Here is a 19,891-nt window from a genome sequence, read left to right as displayed (position 1 = left end):
GTAAAAATAAAGCTGGCTTGTGATTCAGCGAGCCTTATGATGTTGGGAACCTACGAATTCTTTTGGGGTAATTATTATAATTTTGATTTTTGGTCGCTTAAATTTAATAAAGTGTGTTTATTCTAATATATATTTAGATTGTTAAATCATATATATATATATATAAGAAACCGTGTCTATTGCCTAACAAAATTATTTTACTAGTCTCACAGTAAATAGTATGAGAACGTAAAAAATTTTGTATTTTCGATTTCATGTCATTATTCAGCAATAAACAAATGAATAATCACGGGTTAATACTAAAATTAAAATTACTATAAAAATGCACGTATATAAATTTATAATAGAATAATAACATTCTACTTAATATATAAACAATTAAACATTAATATTCATATTAGAATTACTTCAACAACATATATATATATATATATATATATATATATATATATATATATATATATATATATATATAATATTTATTATACAATAACAACATAAACATAGTATTTTGACGTGTCACACTATTTACTGTTTTTATTTGAACTTACTTTTCTCTCTCTCTCTCTCTCTCTCTCTATATATATATATATATATATATATATATATATATATATATATATATATATATATATATATATATATATGGAAAATGAGTATGTGGTTGTCATTATGTAATATTACGTATAGAACCATCTAAATTTACTTCATTTTGATTAAAAAAACATAATTTTCTTTTATTGTTAATTTCTTCCTATTGCTTTTGAACTCATATTATTTTTTATTTTGTAATTCATCTCAATATTTATGTTTTTCGAATGTGTTTTTTATTAGACATCTGGTAGAAGCTTCATAACTTCCTCTGACACTTACCCCTTTTGTATATTTGCAATGTTTTTTATGGATTATGAGAAGAAGTTTATCGGGTTTTAATGAATAATTTCAATCTTTCACTATAGTTTATGTAATAAATTTCAATATACCGAACTACATTTAGTTGATAAAATATACTTATACACGGTTTGTGGTGCAAAATTAAACTTATAAAACTCCATAAAAAATATATACAAAGTCTAAGATAAGCTCTAATAGAGGATACAAGAAATATGATAGAAATATTTGATTGAATTTTGTTAAAATTATGTAGTTTTTGATGGTTCTATACCTAATGTTAGGTACATAACAATCATATATTCCCCAAGCATATATATATATATATATATATATATATATATATATATATATATATATATATATATATATATATAATCGATCCAAAACTAAATTTTGAAAGAAAACTTAAAGAACATTTTTTACTATGATTTTCAACCAAAATTCACATGTGTATTATGTGAATATAACAATTTTAAAGAATAGAAAAAGTACACTTATACACATTTATGCGCATGTGCATATTGGTATAAGATCCAAGGGTGTGTGCGGGAAAGATACTTTATTCTTTCTGTCATATCAACATTTTCCTTATTTCTCTTTATCTCATCAAACCTCAGGATGTGTATCGGAAGAATCTTTCACTTTATTTTATTATTTGCTTTTAAATATATTCCATACAAGTATTATATTCATTTTTTAGGGAATTAAAACCATGAATTTTGATATATTTTTTTTATAATTTTTAGTCGGTATAGAATTTAATAAATATTAAAAAAACTGAAAAAAAAAAATAATACTAAGCAATAACACAATGAGATAGAGAGTGAGGGATAGACTCCCCTCACTCTTTTACCTCACCCCCTAGTATGGTTTTCCATGGTGCGGAACCGTCTTTTCCGCTGCACACCTACCGGCCTAAATGAGAATAAAGTAAAATAAACTGGTATTTTTGAGTTTCATTAAAGGAAGAAAGTGAAAGAAAATGTAATGATCACTTTCTCTTCTAATTTCCTTTACGATTTGGAAATATTTTGAGAGAAATAACAAAATGTTTAACTTTCTTTCCACTTCTTTTAAATTCGGAAACACAAAAAGAAAATATTCTTTTCCGTTTCATTCTCTTGATTTATTTTCTTTTTTTTTTTCTTTGCTACAACTCGGGAACAAATAAAGTTTAATAATTGAAAAACACTAGTATTGTATTAATATAAATATAAATGATCTAATAATTTTAAGATACACATTTGGAATATATTTCTTATTTGACTAAACCACTTCACTTAATTTTTTGATTAAATAAGTCAGGTAAAATAATTAACTTTATTTAGATTCAATAGAGTGCGCACATGTACAAGTAAATTAGACATATCTTTCGGCTCTTTTACCTTTGAAACTGCGCAACTTTTTTTTAATTATTATTTTTATTAGTAGTAGTATACGTTTACTTCTTTTTATTATTATTATTATTATTATTATTATTATATGCCTTTACTCCTTAAATTACGTTGATTAATAATAAAACAACACGCGATTTAATAGACTATCGTTGTTGAAATATATTTGTGGTATTTCCGAATATATTACTTATAAAATAAAATATATTATTAGCTACAATCAGTTCAAAACATGATGTATTGCAATGTATAATATATTTTTCTAATAGTATTTGAATAAACTACGAAACGATTGTTTGTATGGAATCCATTGTAGTTTAGTTTAGTCTAGTCTTTATTTTGATAGATCGTGGACGGTGAACCCGAGTTCACGACCGATCCCAACTTGCATCCATAGTCCCAACCTTCTTGGACGTGAAGAATAAAACAAAATGTTTGTTTTTATTGCTTGATCTTATAATTTTGTAAGATTTTATTTTATTTATTCATATTCCATACGTTTGATAGTAAAAATAAAATAATAAAAAAAAAGTTAGAAAAAACAGTAAAATTAGAAAGGAAAAACATATCTAGATAAAGTTATAATAATGTAATAAACAAAAAATATTTACATCTAACTATTTTATGTTATTTTATATGGTATTACATAATTAAAAAATTGGCCATTGAGAAATGTTTTTTTTAACGGTTGAATAGATATATAAAAAAGGATTCTATAAAGGAGCTAGGGCTAAAACGAGACAACTACATCAAAATGTTAAAAATAGGATTTTGGAGCCATAAATTCAAGGAAATACAGAATTTATGTTTCCGGAGAAGAATCCAATTAAAAGTAAAAAGCAATCATCAAATAATTATCGTGCCTAGGTCTCGTATGATTAAACACACATTTGTTCTGAAGTTCCATTTAGTCCACTAGGTTGTGCTAAAAATAGCCTCCAATACCAATATGTTGTTAGTCATATATTGTATTTAGGCCATTGTAATTAGGCCTTAATTGTATATATGATGTATATATATATGTCATTAATGAGATTGAGCCTGTTTCATGGAAAATTATTTGTGTAACATGGTATCAGACGCTTTGAGGTTCTAAACCCTATCTCGTTCTCTACCTTTCTTGGGCGGCAATCCTCCATCACTGCTGATCCACATCTCTCGCTCTTTTCTTCCCTCCCGCTACTCTTCTCTCTGTTGCTCTGTCAATCTTCTCTCTACTCTCATCAACATGTTGATCAACAAAGGGGACAAACCCTATGTGATCACCAACATCAAGACTCACGTCCCTCTTCTCTTAGATCAAGAACACCAGAACTATGACTCTTGGCGTGAGTCACGGTTCTAAAAGGCGTGAGGCGTGGCGTGGCGGCAAGGCCAAGCCTCAAGCTTAACGAGTTATGGCGAGCCATGGTATTTTTCAAGACGTGATGTAAGGCGGCGATTTTGTATTCATTTATAATTATATTACCGCATAAATATAAATTTATATCAAATATACCTAGTTTTTAGAAGTGTTATATCAACAACTAATAACAGAAAGTTAATAAAAAACACAATACTTGTATGTCCGAATAGAAAATGTATAAAAAAGAGAAAAAAACGTGTCTCAAACGAAAAAACACGCGCCATAACACGCCATAACGCGCCATGGCACGCCATATCACGCTTTGCCACGCGCCACGCCTAACAGCAACGTTATGAAGCTTTTCGTAACGGCGACGTCGCGCCTCACACCATGGCGCGCCTTGGCGCCCACCATGGCGCACCTTTTAGGACACTAGCGTGAGTTATTTGAAAACCATTGCAAAGGTTTTGGCATTCATCAACATCTTCTCCCACCAGCCAGCTCTTCTGCCGAAAAGGAGAAAACCACCGATCCTAAAGCCGAATGGGATGAAATCGATGCAATTGTTAAAGCAAGGATATATGACACGTTAGTCTGACCTCTTCTTCAATCTATTATCAAAAAGAATACTACTGCTTATGATGTTTGGATGACTTTGGAGCAGCTATTTTATGACAACAAAGATACTCGTGCCATGGAATTGGAAACAAAAATTCGTAACTTGTCTATGGGTGATTCATCAATGACTGATTATCTTCACAAGCTCTCAAAATTGGTTGATATGCTCGAAAATATTGGGTCCAAGATTTCTGATCAGAACTTGGTGATATACACTCTTAATGGTCTTCCCTCCAAGTTTGAGAACCTTGCTATGTTTATTCGATATTCGAGACCCTTCCCATCCTTTACTAATGTTCCATCCACTCTCACCATGGTATACAAAATGATGAAACTTTCGGACTCCAAAGCTCTCTCCAATTTGCATGCTGATCACTCCTCATCGCCCACTGCACTCACAGTTCAGTCCTCCAACAACAACAATACCTCATCCTCTAATTACCGTCGCAACTCCTTTAACCGTGGTGGTCGTTCTGGTGGTCGACATAACCGAGGCGGCCGGAATAATCGAAGTGGCGGTCGCGGTCATGGCTCATATCCCTCATCAGGTGGTAATTTTTTGGGTCATCAAATGTATGTTCTGACTCCTTGGGGTCCGCTGCCTTGCGGTTTTGGACCTACTCCTATGTGGACTTCACCGGCCACTCAATATGGGTCGTCCTTCTCTCAGTCGGGCCTTCTGCCCTCTCCTGCTGGACCCCCACGACAACTGCAGCTTTCCCAACACTTGGACCATCAACAGCCCACCTGGCTGGCTCGTCCATCATCTCATGTATACATGGCCCAACAAGCTTCACAACCAGACCATGCTACCTCTCTACCACACCAGTTCAACACTTTTTCTCTTGTAGACCCTACACATGCAGACTGGTATATGGATACAGGTACCACGGCTCATCTACACGCGGATCCAGGTATCTTACGTTCTGTTAGAAATAATCCTATGAATCCCTTTGTCTATGTCGAAAACAAGTCTCGTATACCAGTCTCAGCTACCGGTGACACCCACCTTCCTCTTTCTTCTTCCTTTCGTCCTTTACGTTTAAATAGTGTTCTCATTACTCCTGATATCATCAAAAACTTAGTTTCAGTTCGTCGTTTTGCTCGTGATAATAAGTGCTCTATTGAATTTGATGAGTTTGGTTTCTCTGTTCATGATTTTTAGACCAAACGTACACTTCTCCAACGTGACAACACTGGTGACCTCTACCCTATCATGAAGCCTTCTACTTAAGCTCTCATCACTCTTGGGCTGTCTCTTTGGCATCAATGACTTGGTCACCTTGGAAATCAATTCTTTCAACATTTTGTGTCTCGTTCTTTAATTTCGTGTTCTAATAAAACTTCATCTGCATTATGTCATGCGTGTCAGTTAGGAAAACATGTTAGATTACCTTTTCATTTATCCGATTCTGTTTCTCAATTTCCTTTTCAAATTATACATTATGATGTTTGGACATCTCAACTTTCTAGTGTGAGCGGCATTAAATACTATGTTATTTTCTTGGATAAGTTTACTCATTTTTTATGGGTGTACCCTATTCGCTAGAAATCTGATGTGAACAATAAATTTCAACATTTTTATCAGTTTGTTCTTACTCAATTTCAAACTAAAATTCAAGCTTTCCAATGTGACAATGGTGGAGAATACAACAACTCCAAATTTCGCTCCTTTTATGATACACACGGTATTCAACTTCGTTTTTCGTGTCCACATACCTCTCAACAGAATGGCAAATCAGAACGAATGCTTCATACAAGTAATAATGTCATTCGTACTCTTCTTTTTAATGCTCATGTCCCTCTAGCTTATTGGGTGGAAACATTAAATATGGCAGTTCATCTTCTCAACATCCTACCTTCTACCACTCTCCATAATCTTACTCCTTAAGAAAAACTATTTCACAAACCCCCATCCTACTCTCACCTTCGTGTCTTTGGTTGTCTATGTTTCCCTCACATTGTCACTAGTCATAAATTTTCACCCCGCACAACTCTGTGCGTCTTCTTAGGATACTCGTCTTAACATCGCGGGTTTCGATGTCTTAACTTAGCCAACAACAAAATCATTATTTCCAGACATGTCATCTTTGATGAAACCTCCTTTCCATTTGGATCCATGACTCTGGATCAACCCCCCCTCATATTCCTTCCTTGATCATGCTACTGCTGATCCCAATATTTTTTCGTTCCGTTTTGCTCGATCCTCGAGTCCCACTACTGATGTACCCGACTTTCCTATTCATACCGACGATGACACCTCATCACCATCCACTTACACACCGGTGCATACATCCCAGTCGGATCCCCCATCTCCGCCGCCTTCTCTGCCTCCGGCCGCAGATCCTCCTGACAACGATTCCCCGGTCCCTCCTCCTTCCACGTCTCATCATCCCATGACCACTCTTTCTCGCTATGGTATTGTCAAACCGGTTACTCGGTTAAATCTTCATGTGGACTCGACTTCTCCGCTACCTAAGTCTTACTCTCAAGCATTTTCTGACCCTAACTGGCATACTGCCATGACAGAGGAATTTGATGCACTTATTTTAAACAAAACGTGGAAACTAGTTCCGCACCCCCCGGATGCTAATGTTATTAATTGTATTTGGTTGTTTAAAAAGAAATTACATGCAGATGGTTCATTAAACCGACTACTATTCGCACTGTTCTCTCCCTTGCAATTTCTCATAGTTGTCCCATTCACCATTCGACAGTTAGATGTGAAAAACGCCTTTCTACACGGTCACTTACAAGAAACCGTGTACATGCATCAGCCTCTAGGTTTTCGAGACTCCCGTTATCCAGATCATGTTTGTTTACTTCAGCGGTCTCTGTATGGTCTTAAGCAGGCTCCACACATTCATGGTTTCATAGATTTGCTCAGTATATTCTCCAGTTCGGTTTTGTCCATAGTCGTTGCGACTCATCTCTTTTCATTTACAGACAGGGATCATACACTGCCTATCTTTTACTTTATGTTGATGATATTGTTCTCACTGCATCATCTATTGAGCTCTTACACAGGATAATCTCTACTTTATCCGAGGAATTCTCTATGACTAATTTAGGGGATTTAAACTACTTTCTTTGTATAGCAGTCTCACATGATCGAACTGGCATGTTTCTGTCTCAACAAAAATATGCCATGGACATTTTAGAAAAAGCACACATGCTCAAATGCAAGCCTGCTCGGACCCCCGCAGACGCTGCTTCTAAACTTGGTGACACTGGGCATCTTGTTTCCGATCCTACTTTATATCGCAGTCTTGTTGGTGCCTTGCAGTACCTCACATTTACTAGACCTAGCATTACATATGCGGTGCAACAGGTTTGTATGTTTATGCATGATCCCTATGCGCCTCATTTTAATGCTCTAAAACGCATCTTACTGTACGTTCGTGGTACAGTTTCATATGGTCTTTCAACTGTATGCCTCGCCTAATCAGCGCCTAATCGCATACTCTGATGCGGATTGGGGTGGATGTCCTCTCACCAGACGATCTGCTTCTGGTTTTTGTGTCTTTTGGGTCAAAACTTGGTCTCCTGGTCTTCTAAACGTCAAACAACTGTTTCACGGTCAAGTGCAGAGGCAGAATATCATGGTGTTACCAATGCGGTTGCCCAAACTTCTTGGATTCGAAATCTTCTTCGTGAGCTACATCGCCCTCCTGATAAATCCATGATCGTTTACCGTGATAATGTTAGTGATGTCTATATGACGGGTAATCTGGTTCAAAACTAGCGCACCAAACACATTGAGATCAACATTCATTTTGTTAGAGACCAAGTTGCCACCGGTCAGATTCGAGTTCTTCATGTTTCCTCGTCCTCTCAGTACGCGGATATTTTCACCAAGGGTCTGCCTACGCCTTTGTTTCTTGAATTTCGGTCCAGTTTGAACATCCTGTCTTCTACACCCGTTCAAACTGCGCGGGGGGGGGGGGGGGTGTTAGTCATATATTGTATTCAGGCCATTGTAATTAGGCCCATTCTATTGTATTAACCCTTATTTGTATGTATGTATATATATATATATATATATATATATATATATATATATATATATATATATATATGTCATTAATGAGATTGAGCCTGTTTCATGGAAAATTATTTGTGTAACATCTTTACTAGACGATAAGTGCATCACATCCAAAAAAGACTTGAAACCTCCACCAATACCAACAAAGAGCTATCAACATCACACCATCGACTCATTTTCTGAATCAAAGTTTTTGCTACCCTACACTCCACAAATAAATAATCAACTGTCTCAACTTGATCAATACATATAGGACAAAGAGAGCTCGGAATGTCAACCCCTCTAAGCAACATGTTATCTTTAGTGGGAAACTGAATCAAGGAAAGTCTCCAACTAAATAAAAACCCAAAGAGCCAAGCACTGACCGAATTAAAGTATATGTCCCTCGCACTTAAATCGTTTTAGATTTCCAACCATTAAATTTTGATCTAAATCTGTCGAAAATAGGCTCCCAGATTTTACTATGGGACATATTTATACCAATCGGAACACCAAGATACTTACACGGGAAAAAACCAACCTCATACCCCATCGTTGTTGCAAAACCGTGAACCTCCAAATCAGTGACATCGACCCCAAAATCTTTGATTTATGAACATTGATTTGAAGACTTGAAACGTCATAAAACATTTTAAGATAAAAACAAGATTTTAACATTTTTTCTTTTCCAAGCACCTATAAAGATGGCGTCATCTGCATAAAGTAGATGAGAAATCGGAATGTGGTTAACACTAGTTTTAATAGGCTTAAACAACTCCAAGTCAATTGCATCAAAGATAGCGACATTTAGTGCCTCGCCGGGTGAAATTCCACAGTAGGGTTTCCATTAACCAATTCCGAAGAGTTTAACAAAACAATACAAGCTTTGATCCAAGAAATCTAGTTAGGATCGAATCCCATAAAATACATCACCTTGATAAGAAAATCCCACGAACTGGATCATAAATTTTTTCAAAATCTACCTTACAAATCATGGTTTTCTTTTTCACCTTCTTGCACCAAGAAACCACTTCATTAATAACAAAGGTTCGTCCAAAATTCGTTTACTTATTATAAATCATATCTTGTTTTAAAATGATTTGGAATCTATCAAATAACTAAAAACAATTTAAAATATGAATAAATTCATTTATATCAAGTCATATGGTTGGCATGGATTGTATAATAATTGTTAGTCTATATTATTAGCCCACTTGTTTATGGGCTCTTTTTTGTCTTTAGCCCATTAGGGTTTCTGTCTAGCTAGTATTTATATCCGCTTTATTCCTTGTAGTCTTAATGCTTTTCTCTGAGAACCATTGTAATTTCTCTTTGATATAATCATATGACAATGTTATCATGGTATCAGAGCATTGATTTCAAGAGGGGTATCAACAGTCCGATTGTCAGAAAGTCCCGCCCGTGTAAACAAGTCAGATATATATTTAGTCTGGGAAAGAAGGTACCCTTTCTTAGAATGAGCGACCTCAATACCCAAGAAATAACGCATCAAGCCCAAATCCTTCATAGCAAATCGACGAGCTAGATCATGATTCAAAGACTCAATACCACCATGGTCATCACCTATAATAATCATGTCATCCACATATAAGGACAGAAGAATCCATCCTGCACTCGAGCATCTAACAAACAGAGCAGAATCGTGATTACTCTGGACAAATCCAAGAGAGGTAATCACTGTGGAGAATTTCTCAAACCAAGCACGAGGGGCTTGCTTGAGCCCATACAAAGCTTTGCAAAGCTGACAAACCTCGCCCGATCGGTGTTGAATTCCTGGAGGAGGGGTCATATAAACCTCTTCATGAAGGTCAACATTCAAAAAGGCATTCTTGATCCATTTGAAAGATCTTCCACTGTCGAACGGATGCAACTGCAATCATAGTACGAACTGTCGTCATCTTTGCAATTGGGGCAAATGTCTCCTCCTAGTCAAAATCATACTGTTGGGAATACCCTTTTACTACAAGTCTAGCCTTATATCGTTTAACAGAGCCATCAACTTTTGTTTTTATCTTGTACACCCAACGACAACCTATAGTATGTTTCCCAGGAGGAAGAGAAACCAAATCCCATGTATGAGTTTGATGAAGAGCAGTGAGTTCTTCAGCCATAACATTCTGCCAAAGAGGATCTGAAACAACTTCTCTATATGATTCAGGTTCAGACAGATAATGGATGCTTGCTATAAATAAAGCAAACGGTCCTAAATATGTAGAGTAAGAAAAATCAGGTAGCTTGGTGGACTTGACAGGACGAGAAGATCTCCTGGGGGGTGGTGATGGATGAGGATCCTCAACTTCAATAATCGGAGGATCAGGCTCAGGAACAGGTGGAGTCGAGGCACCCTCTAAAGAAGTGGGTGTGTCATGTGCTGAGGGATCATGTGGCATAGATGAGTCTTGAGCCTCTATATCTTCATTAAAAGGATCAATACGCAGAAAATCAGACTTTGTTACATTGTGGGTTGTAGCAGGAATCGAGTAGAAAGGAATATGTTCAAAAAAGGTAACGTGCCGAGAAACATATAACTTCTGACTCACAGGATCATAGCAACGGTATCCTTTCTGACCAATCTCATACCCCAAAAATACACCAATAGCAGATTTCGGCCCCAACTTGTTCCTTTCAACATGAGGACGAAGAACAAAACAAGTACATCCAAAAACTCGTAAGGAAGAGTAGTCTGGTGGATGACCATATAACTTCTCAAAAGGAGATATTCCTGAATTCAATGAAGTAGGGATACGATTAATCACATACACAACAGGTAGGACTGCTTCTCCCCAAAAGGCACTAGGGACCTGTGCAGACAGGAGCAATGAGCGGGCAGTCTCAACAATATGACGATGTTTTCGTTCTGCCACACCGTTTTGCTGAGGTGTGTCAGTACACGAAGACTGGTGTATGGTACCATCAGAAGCAAGTAACTGAGTGAAATCATTAGAGGTATATTCACCCCTAAGTTACACCTGAAGCACTTAATAACAGCCAAATGTTGAGTTTTAACAAGAGCTCTAAAATTGTTGTAAATACCAAAGAAATCATATTTGCGTTTCATAAGATAAAGCAGAAAAATTTGCTAGTTTGCAACCACTACAATCAGAAATATCACAAGAGTTTAAATGACCCAAAACACCACTAGATGCTAAGAAATTCAACCGTGATACAAACACATGTCCCAAACGATAATGCCAAAGATAAAACTCAGACGACAAAGGACTCAAACAAAAAGAAGATAAATCAATGCTGGAAGCAGTAACAATAGATACTTTGAGGACCTCCAAGACATATAGTTCCCCCACCCTACGACCGATCCCAAACACCTTCTGGGTGTGTTGATCGTGTATAACACAGACATAATAAGAAAATAACACCCAATTACCAAACTTGCATAACTGACTGACTGAGGCAAGGTTCAAAGTAAGTTTGGGAATGTAATAAACATTAGGAAGAGTTATATGAGAAACGGAGATAGACCCAGCACCCTCAACTAGCATAGATGTATCACTAGCAAACTTAACAGAAATAGTTGACACTTGCGACAAAGAAGTAAATGATGACATATGAGTAGTCATATGATGGGTTGCACCATAATCTAAAATCCACAAAGATGAGGGAATACCTAAAGTGTCAGACGAAGAAGGACCAGAATGAGACATAGATGCAGACATGGCAGTGGGATTAGAAGCCAAATACTGTCTAATTAAAGCTCTCAAACACCTTGGGATCCAATGCAGATGGTGGCATATGTCCAACAGATTCTGTGTCAACTGGTGGAACAGCAGCAACAACAAACTGTGGAGGACGAGGGGTCCATGGAGGAGTACCAAAGGAACGTGACTGATACTTCTGTTGACCAGACCTATTTTGTTGCCATGACTGAGGTTGACCAGATTTACCCTTGTTGACTAACAATGGACACTGAGCTTTCCAATGATTCTTCTGTTTGTAGAATGCACACTCATCATAAGCGACTCTTGAAGTTTGTCGAGATTGACTGGAGGAGAAAGCAAGCACAACAAGAGCGGGAGTGGGAGTAGAGGTTGCTTTAAACCCTTTATCTGCATGGGACTTGATACGAGTCTCTTCTATAATTAACTCATGGACAACTGAATCAACTGAAGGAAGAGGAGAGCGATGAAGAATTGTTCCACGAAGACCTTCAAAATCAGAACGCAAGGTCATCAAGAACTGAACCAAGCGTTGTTCTTCCCTCCTAGCAATGTAAGGCTGAAAATCTTTTAACTCTTTAGATTCAGTATGAGCCAATTGATCCCAGAGATCAGACATAGCAACATAGAAATCTCGAATGCTCTGGTCATTCTGTTGAAGGGCACGAATATCATATTCCAATTGGTATGGTTTAGCAAAATTGGACTGAGTATACAGTCTCTCCAAGTGATTTCAAACTTCCTTTGTTGTATCATACTTAGCCAATTGCATACCAATGGACTGAGTAACAGAGTTATTGATCCAAGTAATAACCTTGGAGTTATCAGTCTCCCAAGCATCAAGCAACATATCATAATTCTCAGTTTGAGGCACTGTGGGTTTGGCTTTAGTCCCAATGACATAGCCCCACATATTCTTCCCATGAAGGAAGTTCTTCATAACGTAACTCCAATACGTATAATTTTTTCCATCCAAACGAGTACTGATTGACTGAAGGGAATGATCCTTTCCAGTTATGTTGATAGTGAATGAATAACCACAATGACAATATAATAATCTGAGAATGAAAGGAGTAACAAACCAGCGGAAGCAATCACTTGAATAACGAATCAACAATAATTATGAACCAACAGCAGCAACGAACCAACAGTAGCAACGAACCGACAACAACAACGAATCAACATATCAAAAAACGAGTACCAGTGATAATGAACGAAAACGACATGCCACGGTAACCCTAGAAAGTCTTCTAACAACGTATCAAACCTCTGTCAGTCAATTTGTTACTACACCTACCTCTGTTCATTGGGGAGTTGTTCTTCATATTCTGAGATATCTTCGTGACACTTAGTTTCAGACTCTCTTGTTTCCCTCGACGTCTTCTCTTGAGTTACGTGCCTATAGTGATGTTGATTGGGATGGTGATCGTCATGATCGTAAGTCTACTACTGGATTTTGTGTATTTCTTGGAGAGTCTCTTATTTCATGGAAGAGCAAGAACACATGATTTTGTCTCTAGATCTTCCACGGAGGTTGAATATCGTGTTATGGTTGTAACTACATGTGAGATTATCTGGTTATGGTGGTTGCTTGCGGATATAGGAGTTTACATTTCTTCACCTACTCCCTTGAATTGTTATAATAAAAGTGCGATACAAATTGCGAAGAATTCTATTTTTCATGAGTGGACGAAGCACATTGAGATTGATTGTCATTTTACTCGTCATCATCTGCAGCTTGGGACCATTTCGCTTCCATTTGTTTCATCAACTTTGCAGCTTGCGGATATTTTTACGAAGGCTTTATCGGCTTCTCGGTTTCGGTTCTTATGTGACAAACTCTCAATGCTTATTGCTGCGGCATTATGAGTTTGAGGGGGGATGTTAGTCTATATTATTAGCCCGCTTGTTTATGAGCTCTTTTTTGTCTTTAGCCCATTAGGGTTTCTGTCTAGCTAGTATTTATATCCGCTTTATTCCTTGTAGTCTTAATGTTTTTCTCTGAGAACCCTTGTAATTTGTCTTTGATATAATCATATGACAATGTTATCAATAATTACATGATAAAGACAATTGGAAGATGAATTATCGACAATCTACGAGTAGTTCAATTGGCGTAGTTCATGAGAGCAAAGAGAAATTAATTACAACCACTTTTTATTATAGCGGATAGGTCCATATGAAAACAACTAGAAATATGTTGATTTTAAAAGTATACTTTAATTTTATATTTCCAATAATAACATTGTATTTTTTTACCTTTCTTTGGTAAAACACTTTATGGTTTCTTAACATTTCATACTTTTTTATTTATTAAAAAATATAAATAATATCATAGAAAAAATATATATTAACATAAGTATTTGTACTTAATGAACCATACTCTCTTAATTGACCGATCATCCTTGGTTGTCAGTACTATATTTATATATATCTTGACCGATACTAATGTCCTCAATAACAATAACTACTTACCAATTACGCACTCATCCCAAACTTGCATCCATCCACATATATGTTTATCTCAATCACTAAATGATATTTTAGACTCGTTTCAATTACAACAATTCTAACATAGATAACTATGTTTTTCAATTAATAAATAATTTATTATATAGATAAATAAATCAGAAAAAAGCACATTCAAGTGAAATGTAGTCTTTTTATATTTATCAGTGATGAAAAACGAAATAAAAATATGCTACATTAATAAAAATATGCTACATTGGTAATCCGAATGTAAAACAAAAGTTATAGACAAAACACGTAATTTTGACCAAACACAAGGACAATTTCAACAATTTAGGCTTCAACTTATTTTCCATGGTTATTTAATTTGTTATTTTAAAAACCATTTTAATTTATTGATTTTTTGATCAATTATTACTTTAGTTTTTGTTACAAAATGAAAATGAGAAATGATGATGATGTAAAGGAAATCATATAGATGATGGTGTAAAAGAAATCATAGAGCATCTGATGCAATTGACAAAAGTTAGAATCATACTACTTTAACATAATGTTTGAACATATTTTTCTATATATGCGATGCCAATCTCCATATACCCATTAAACGGTCATATAGCTATTAAACATATTCTACTATAAGTGGCAAAAATGGATGGCTTAGATGGGATGAATACAAGCTTGAAAAGGCGTCAAAATGGGTAAGTTCTAAAGACAGACTAAAATGGATCGAATCATATGATGAGCCAATGTTTATTTATCCATCTTAATTTGAATTTCACAAATAAGAGACATTTATTAATCACAAAAATACATGTTAGGTCCCCTAACGGACCTAACGTTTAGGCTTTATTGTAAGGTTGTTAAAATCTCGATTTTGATCTTAAGATTTTACGATTTTAAAATTTTATAATTGAAAAATGATCACGATCTCACTTTTTTAGATTTATTATATAACTGGATATTAAAAATTCGTTTATTCAACTTGAAACCGGGCATCACAAGTTGCAAGAAGTCTTCTAGAGCATCATCATTTTATCAATTCATCTCGAGTTAGGCAGAGCATACCCATAATAATTCATTTGTGATATTATGTCTTACTTGTACATTATCAAAATAATCTTATTTCTAATTAAGATGTTTTATTCTTAATGTTTACGGTTTGTAGCAACAAAAATTATGTGTGATGCTTAAGAAATTAAAGTTTATTACACTATCTTGCGACCAATTTGAATACGTGTTCATTTTGGTAGGATCTTACGATCACGGTCTTGCAAAACGTAAAATGATTTTAAATAAGATCTCGATTTTAACAAACTTGTTTTATTGTACTATTTGTCCAACTATCAAAAACTTTGCAAGGTTAGTCCCTAATCCAAAATTAAACTAACATGATTGGTGTAACATCCAAATTTTCAAACCAATTTTTTTTTTTGAATCCATAAAACAAACAGTTTTCATAAAAACCATCCAAGAAAAGTCATAATGTCAAATACAATTCCACATCAAAATATCAGAGTGTCCTAAAATATCCAGTAACAAAATCTCCAAGCGAATGTGTACAATCAAGCCTTCGCTTACCCGCGATCCTCAGAAGTACCTGAAACACATAATCAATAATTGTAAGCACAAAGTTTAGTGAGTTCCCCAATATATCACATACAACACAACACATAAAACAACTATGGGTTATCAGCAACCATGGAGACTACCTAAGTCTCAGTGGGCAAACAGTACATCTCGTGAGGTACCAACAACCCTAGAGACTACCCTAAGTCTCAACACATATAAACAACACATACACAGTAATAACATTTAGACCCAGCTGGTCATCACATGTATATATACAACTATTCTACCACACATGTAAGAATAAGTGAGGAGACTCACCTGAACTAATGACTGATCGAACTCACATCCGAACTGTCGGAACTAGACTCCGCCTAATTAAATACACCAATTAACCTTAATTAATAATTAAGGTATTTCCGTACACACTACTAACCCCACGTTAAGTCTAGTCCATACTTAGAGTAAAATATCATTTTAGCCATCACAAATCCCTCGCCATCCACCTAATACTCAATTGTTCAAAGTCCACAAAAGTCAACTTGGCCAGTACGCTCGGCGTACTTGACTCTACGATGGGCGTAGAGCGCATCACCAGAAAACATGCTCGCATAAGGCTACGCGGGGCATAGCCAAGCGTACACTCAGAGTACGTAATCTATTCCCATATTCTACATGCAAAACGTCTTAATCTTTAAGACATCCATTCCAAACACATATATGGCCCCTTAAGAACGTCTTAATCCATAAAGTCTCTAACTTTAAGCCTTTTTCTTGGCTACAAGGAGCTAAAACCCAAAACCCAAAACTTTTACTTCATAACCCCCCCCCCCCCAACTCTTACATGGAAGAAAGGAAATGGTCAAGCTAGCATTTTTATAACTCAAGACATCTTAGAATGTTTGAAATGTAATGTCCCAAAAACAAGACCCGAAAATTTCATTTTTAAATTGATAAAACCAGTATTCCAGAAAACATCGTCATAAAAATACAAATGAAACAAATGTATCAATCGTCACATCATATCAGAGTGAGTTAAGAAAGTGCGAAATGAGGTGGTGAGTGTCTTGCAATCATCCCGAGCTCTTCCATTTGAAAACCGAAGTACCTGAAACATAAACTAAAAACCGTACGCACGAAGCTTAGTGAGCACCTCAAAATACCACATACCAAACATATAAATGGGCCTAGCCCTGGGGTTCATTCCAACCCAAAAAGCAAGTATGGGCCCCCGCCCTGGGGTATATTTCAACTCGAACATATCACAGTGGGCGTCGTTGATGTGTGTAAAATACAGTAGTTTTTAATCCTGCTACTTCAAACACAAATAAACACATGAAAGGCAGTGTACTTATCGTTTAGCAATATAGTTCAAGCAAGCAAGGTATTGAACATAGGAAACGGTAATAATTAAACTAATTACTAAATATTATCTAATTAAAACTAACAATAAAAAGAAGGGTTTTCTCTAGCTTTGCAAGACTAGAAACTTAAACAAATGACTAACACTCTAACAAAACAATTAACAACTAAAGCAAATAGAAGGTAATTAAATTCAATAATAAAAGAGACTTCTGTTTAGGTTCGATTCACTTGTTTCTATAGTTGATTTATGGCAAGTGCAATGGATTATTTTGTCATTGGCTACCGATTAATGTGGTTCAATTCATGTTCACTATTACTAATCCTTCGAAAACGAATTAATTTAAACAGTGACCAATTGGTTAAACCAATGAATTTCCTAGTATTTTGATTCGGGTTAAGCAAGACTTGTAGTTGTAGCTAATTAAATTACTAATTCAATTAACATCTTGTATGGTTGTTCATCACACAAGCTTACACATTAACTTACCTATTTTCTAATTAATCTTAGGTTCATATTCACTAATACTAGGCATATAACATTGTTTTCACATAAATCATATCAATCGAGCAATTAAGAGAATGTTTATGCAACTTAATAGACTTGATAATTAACAGAAAATAGTTTTTGTCAACACATAAGGATCGTTTACAAGCTTAACAAAACAATTTCGCCAAATCAAATAATTCATGCCATAAACTAAATCCATATTAACAAGCTAATCCACCTTAAACATAAGTAATGAGTTTTAGCTTATATCTACAACGTAATGTCTCAAAAATGAAATCCATAAGTAAAAACATAGTTTTGTGCAATAGATTAAGAAAAAGAGAGTATATGTTGCCTTTGATCTCTTCCAAATCAATCTATAGGGTTGACCTTTGAATTTCAGAGCTTCAATAACCTTCCAATCGCAGATAAGTCACCAAAAGATCCAGAGAAAAAGTCCTTGTCTTGGGAATTAGTGTCCTTTATATAGTTTTCTGAAAACAGGGGCAACTCGTCGATTCCATAGACTAACTCGCCGAGTCCATCACTTAAATCCAGTGTAAGGTAAGGCACCTGATGGTTCACGAATATTCTTATCTACTCGACGAGTTGAGGACCAACTCGCCGAGTCCGTCAGCTTTTTGGCTTGATTTCTTCTTTCTTCAATTCCCGAGCTTCCGATTGCTAATCCCGCTTCCTTTTTAACTTGAGCATGTATTTTAGGATGAAAATACAATTTAAACATAATTAAGTACCTTTTGTCCAATATTCAAGACAAAATAGCCAAAAAGTATTAAGATATTAACCAAAATATATGACTAAATCTGCACATATCACCTTTTGTCCAATATATGACTACTATCCTCGAAAGTAGTTCGACTTTTGATTTATGTAGTGAAGTATTTAATTAATACCAGTTAAATGTATAAACACCCATTACAAGTCAATGACCTTTAAATATCCCTAATTTAGAAGGTTATATGTGTTTGTGCATAGATGATTTCCTACACATTCAACATGTCTTCTCATTAGCGAATCTCTAGGTCGTTCCTTTAAGCATTTTATTAGGATTAGGTTGAATTTTATCAAACCCAACTTACAAATAAGCTCTTATGTCCATCAATTACTTGTCTAAAATGGAACATATCAAAAATATGTTACAATTTCAGTCTAAGAAAAGGTAAATTGTCCAAAACAAAACTCAAAGAAAGCATTTTGCTATTTTATATATTCTACAATCTTTAAATCCTACAAATCGCTAAAACAACGAAATTTGTATAAAAAATTCAAATAAATAAGATAACATATCTTTTAAAATATTATTACACAAATCAAAGAAAAATTGAACCCAAAAACTGAAATCGAAGCATAAATCGATAGTTTGCGTTTGAGCTATTCAAAAATCGAAACTTTTGCTGTGGGTTCGCTTTCGATAAGTATAAGAAACCGAGAAAAAAATGAACCGAACAAAAGTTTATAGAAACATAAAAAAATTATACATATTAATATATTATATATAAATCAACATAAATAAATCACATGTATTAGTTTGGTTAGGTTGGTAAAGTGTTGTTCATTGCTACTAGTGGTCTTGTGTTTGAATCTTATTTTGCTCTTTCTTTCCATCTTCATATATCTTATATGACAACCATTAAAGTCGTCCCACACCACCCACTACACACAACTTCTACCATCGACATCGCCCATTAAACACAACCTCTACCCTCCACAACTCTTATATGATGAACCATTGCATACAACATCAACCCACCTCAGCCTCTATGTAATGACTTGCAAAACTTATAACTTAGGTTGTGATTTGGTTTGGGTTTGAACCTTAAACCGTACCAAGAAAATCGAGGAAACTGAACCCATCAATTTGGGTGTTGAGATGGACTTTAAACATATGGAAACTGATATTATAGGTTTATGCTCGGTTGTAGGTCGAAACCAACCCAAATCGTCCTATATTCATACCTGATCCCGTCAAACTAAATATAAAATGTAAATGTATAAAAAATAAGGAAAATGACACAT

The 19,891-nt window shown here is 35.2% G+C and overlaps 1 protein-coding gene across 1 annotated transcript; it reads left to right on the top strand.

Moving 5' to 3' along the window:
* The first annotated feature begins 4,282 nt into the window (after window positions 1-4,282).
* LOC145095002 (uncharacterized) lies at window positions 4,283-5,416 on the top strand. The gene has a single exon (XM_079032947.1). It carries the CDS (start codon window positions 4,283-4,285, stop codon window positions 5,414-5,416), a length of 1,134 nt encoding a protein of 377 aa, XP_078889073.1.
* Window positions 5,417-19,891: the final 14,475 nt, after the last annotated feature.

The sequence above is a fragment of the Lactuca serriola genome, chromosome 3, assembly GCF_051521515.1.
Source record: "Lactuca serriola cultivar US96UC23 chromosome 3, Lser_US96UC23_V15, whole genome shotgun sequence".
Lineage (NCBI taxonomy): Eukaryota > Viridiplantae > Streptophyta > Magnoliopsida > Asterales > Asteraceae > Lactuca > Lactuca serriola.
Note: the sequence above shows the minus strand (reverse complement) of the source record. Positions and strands in the feature narration are given on the sequence as shown.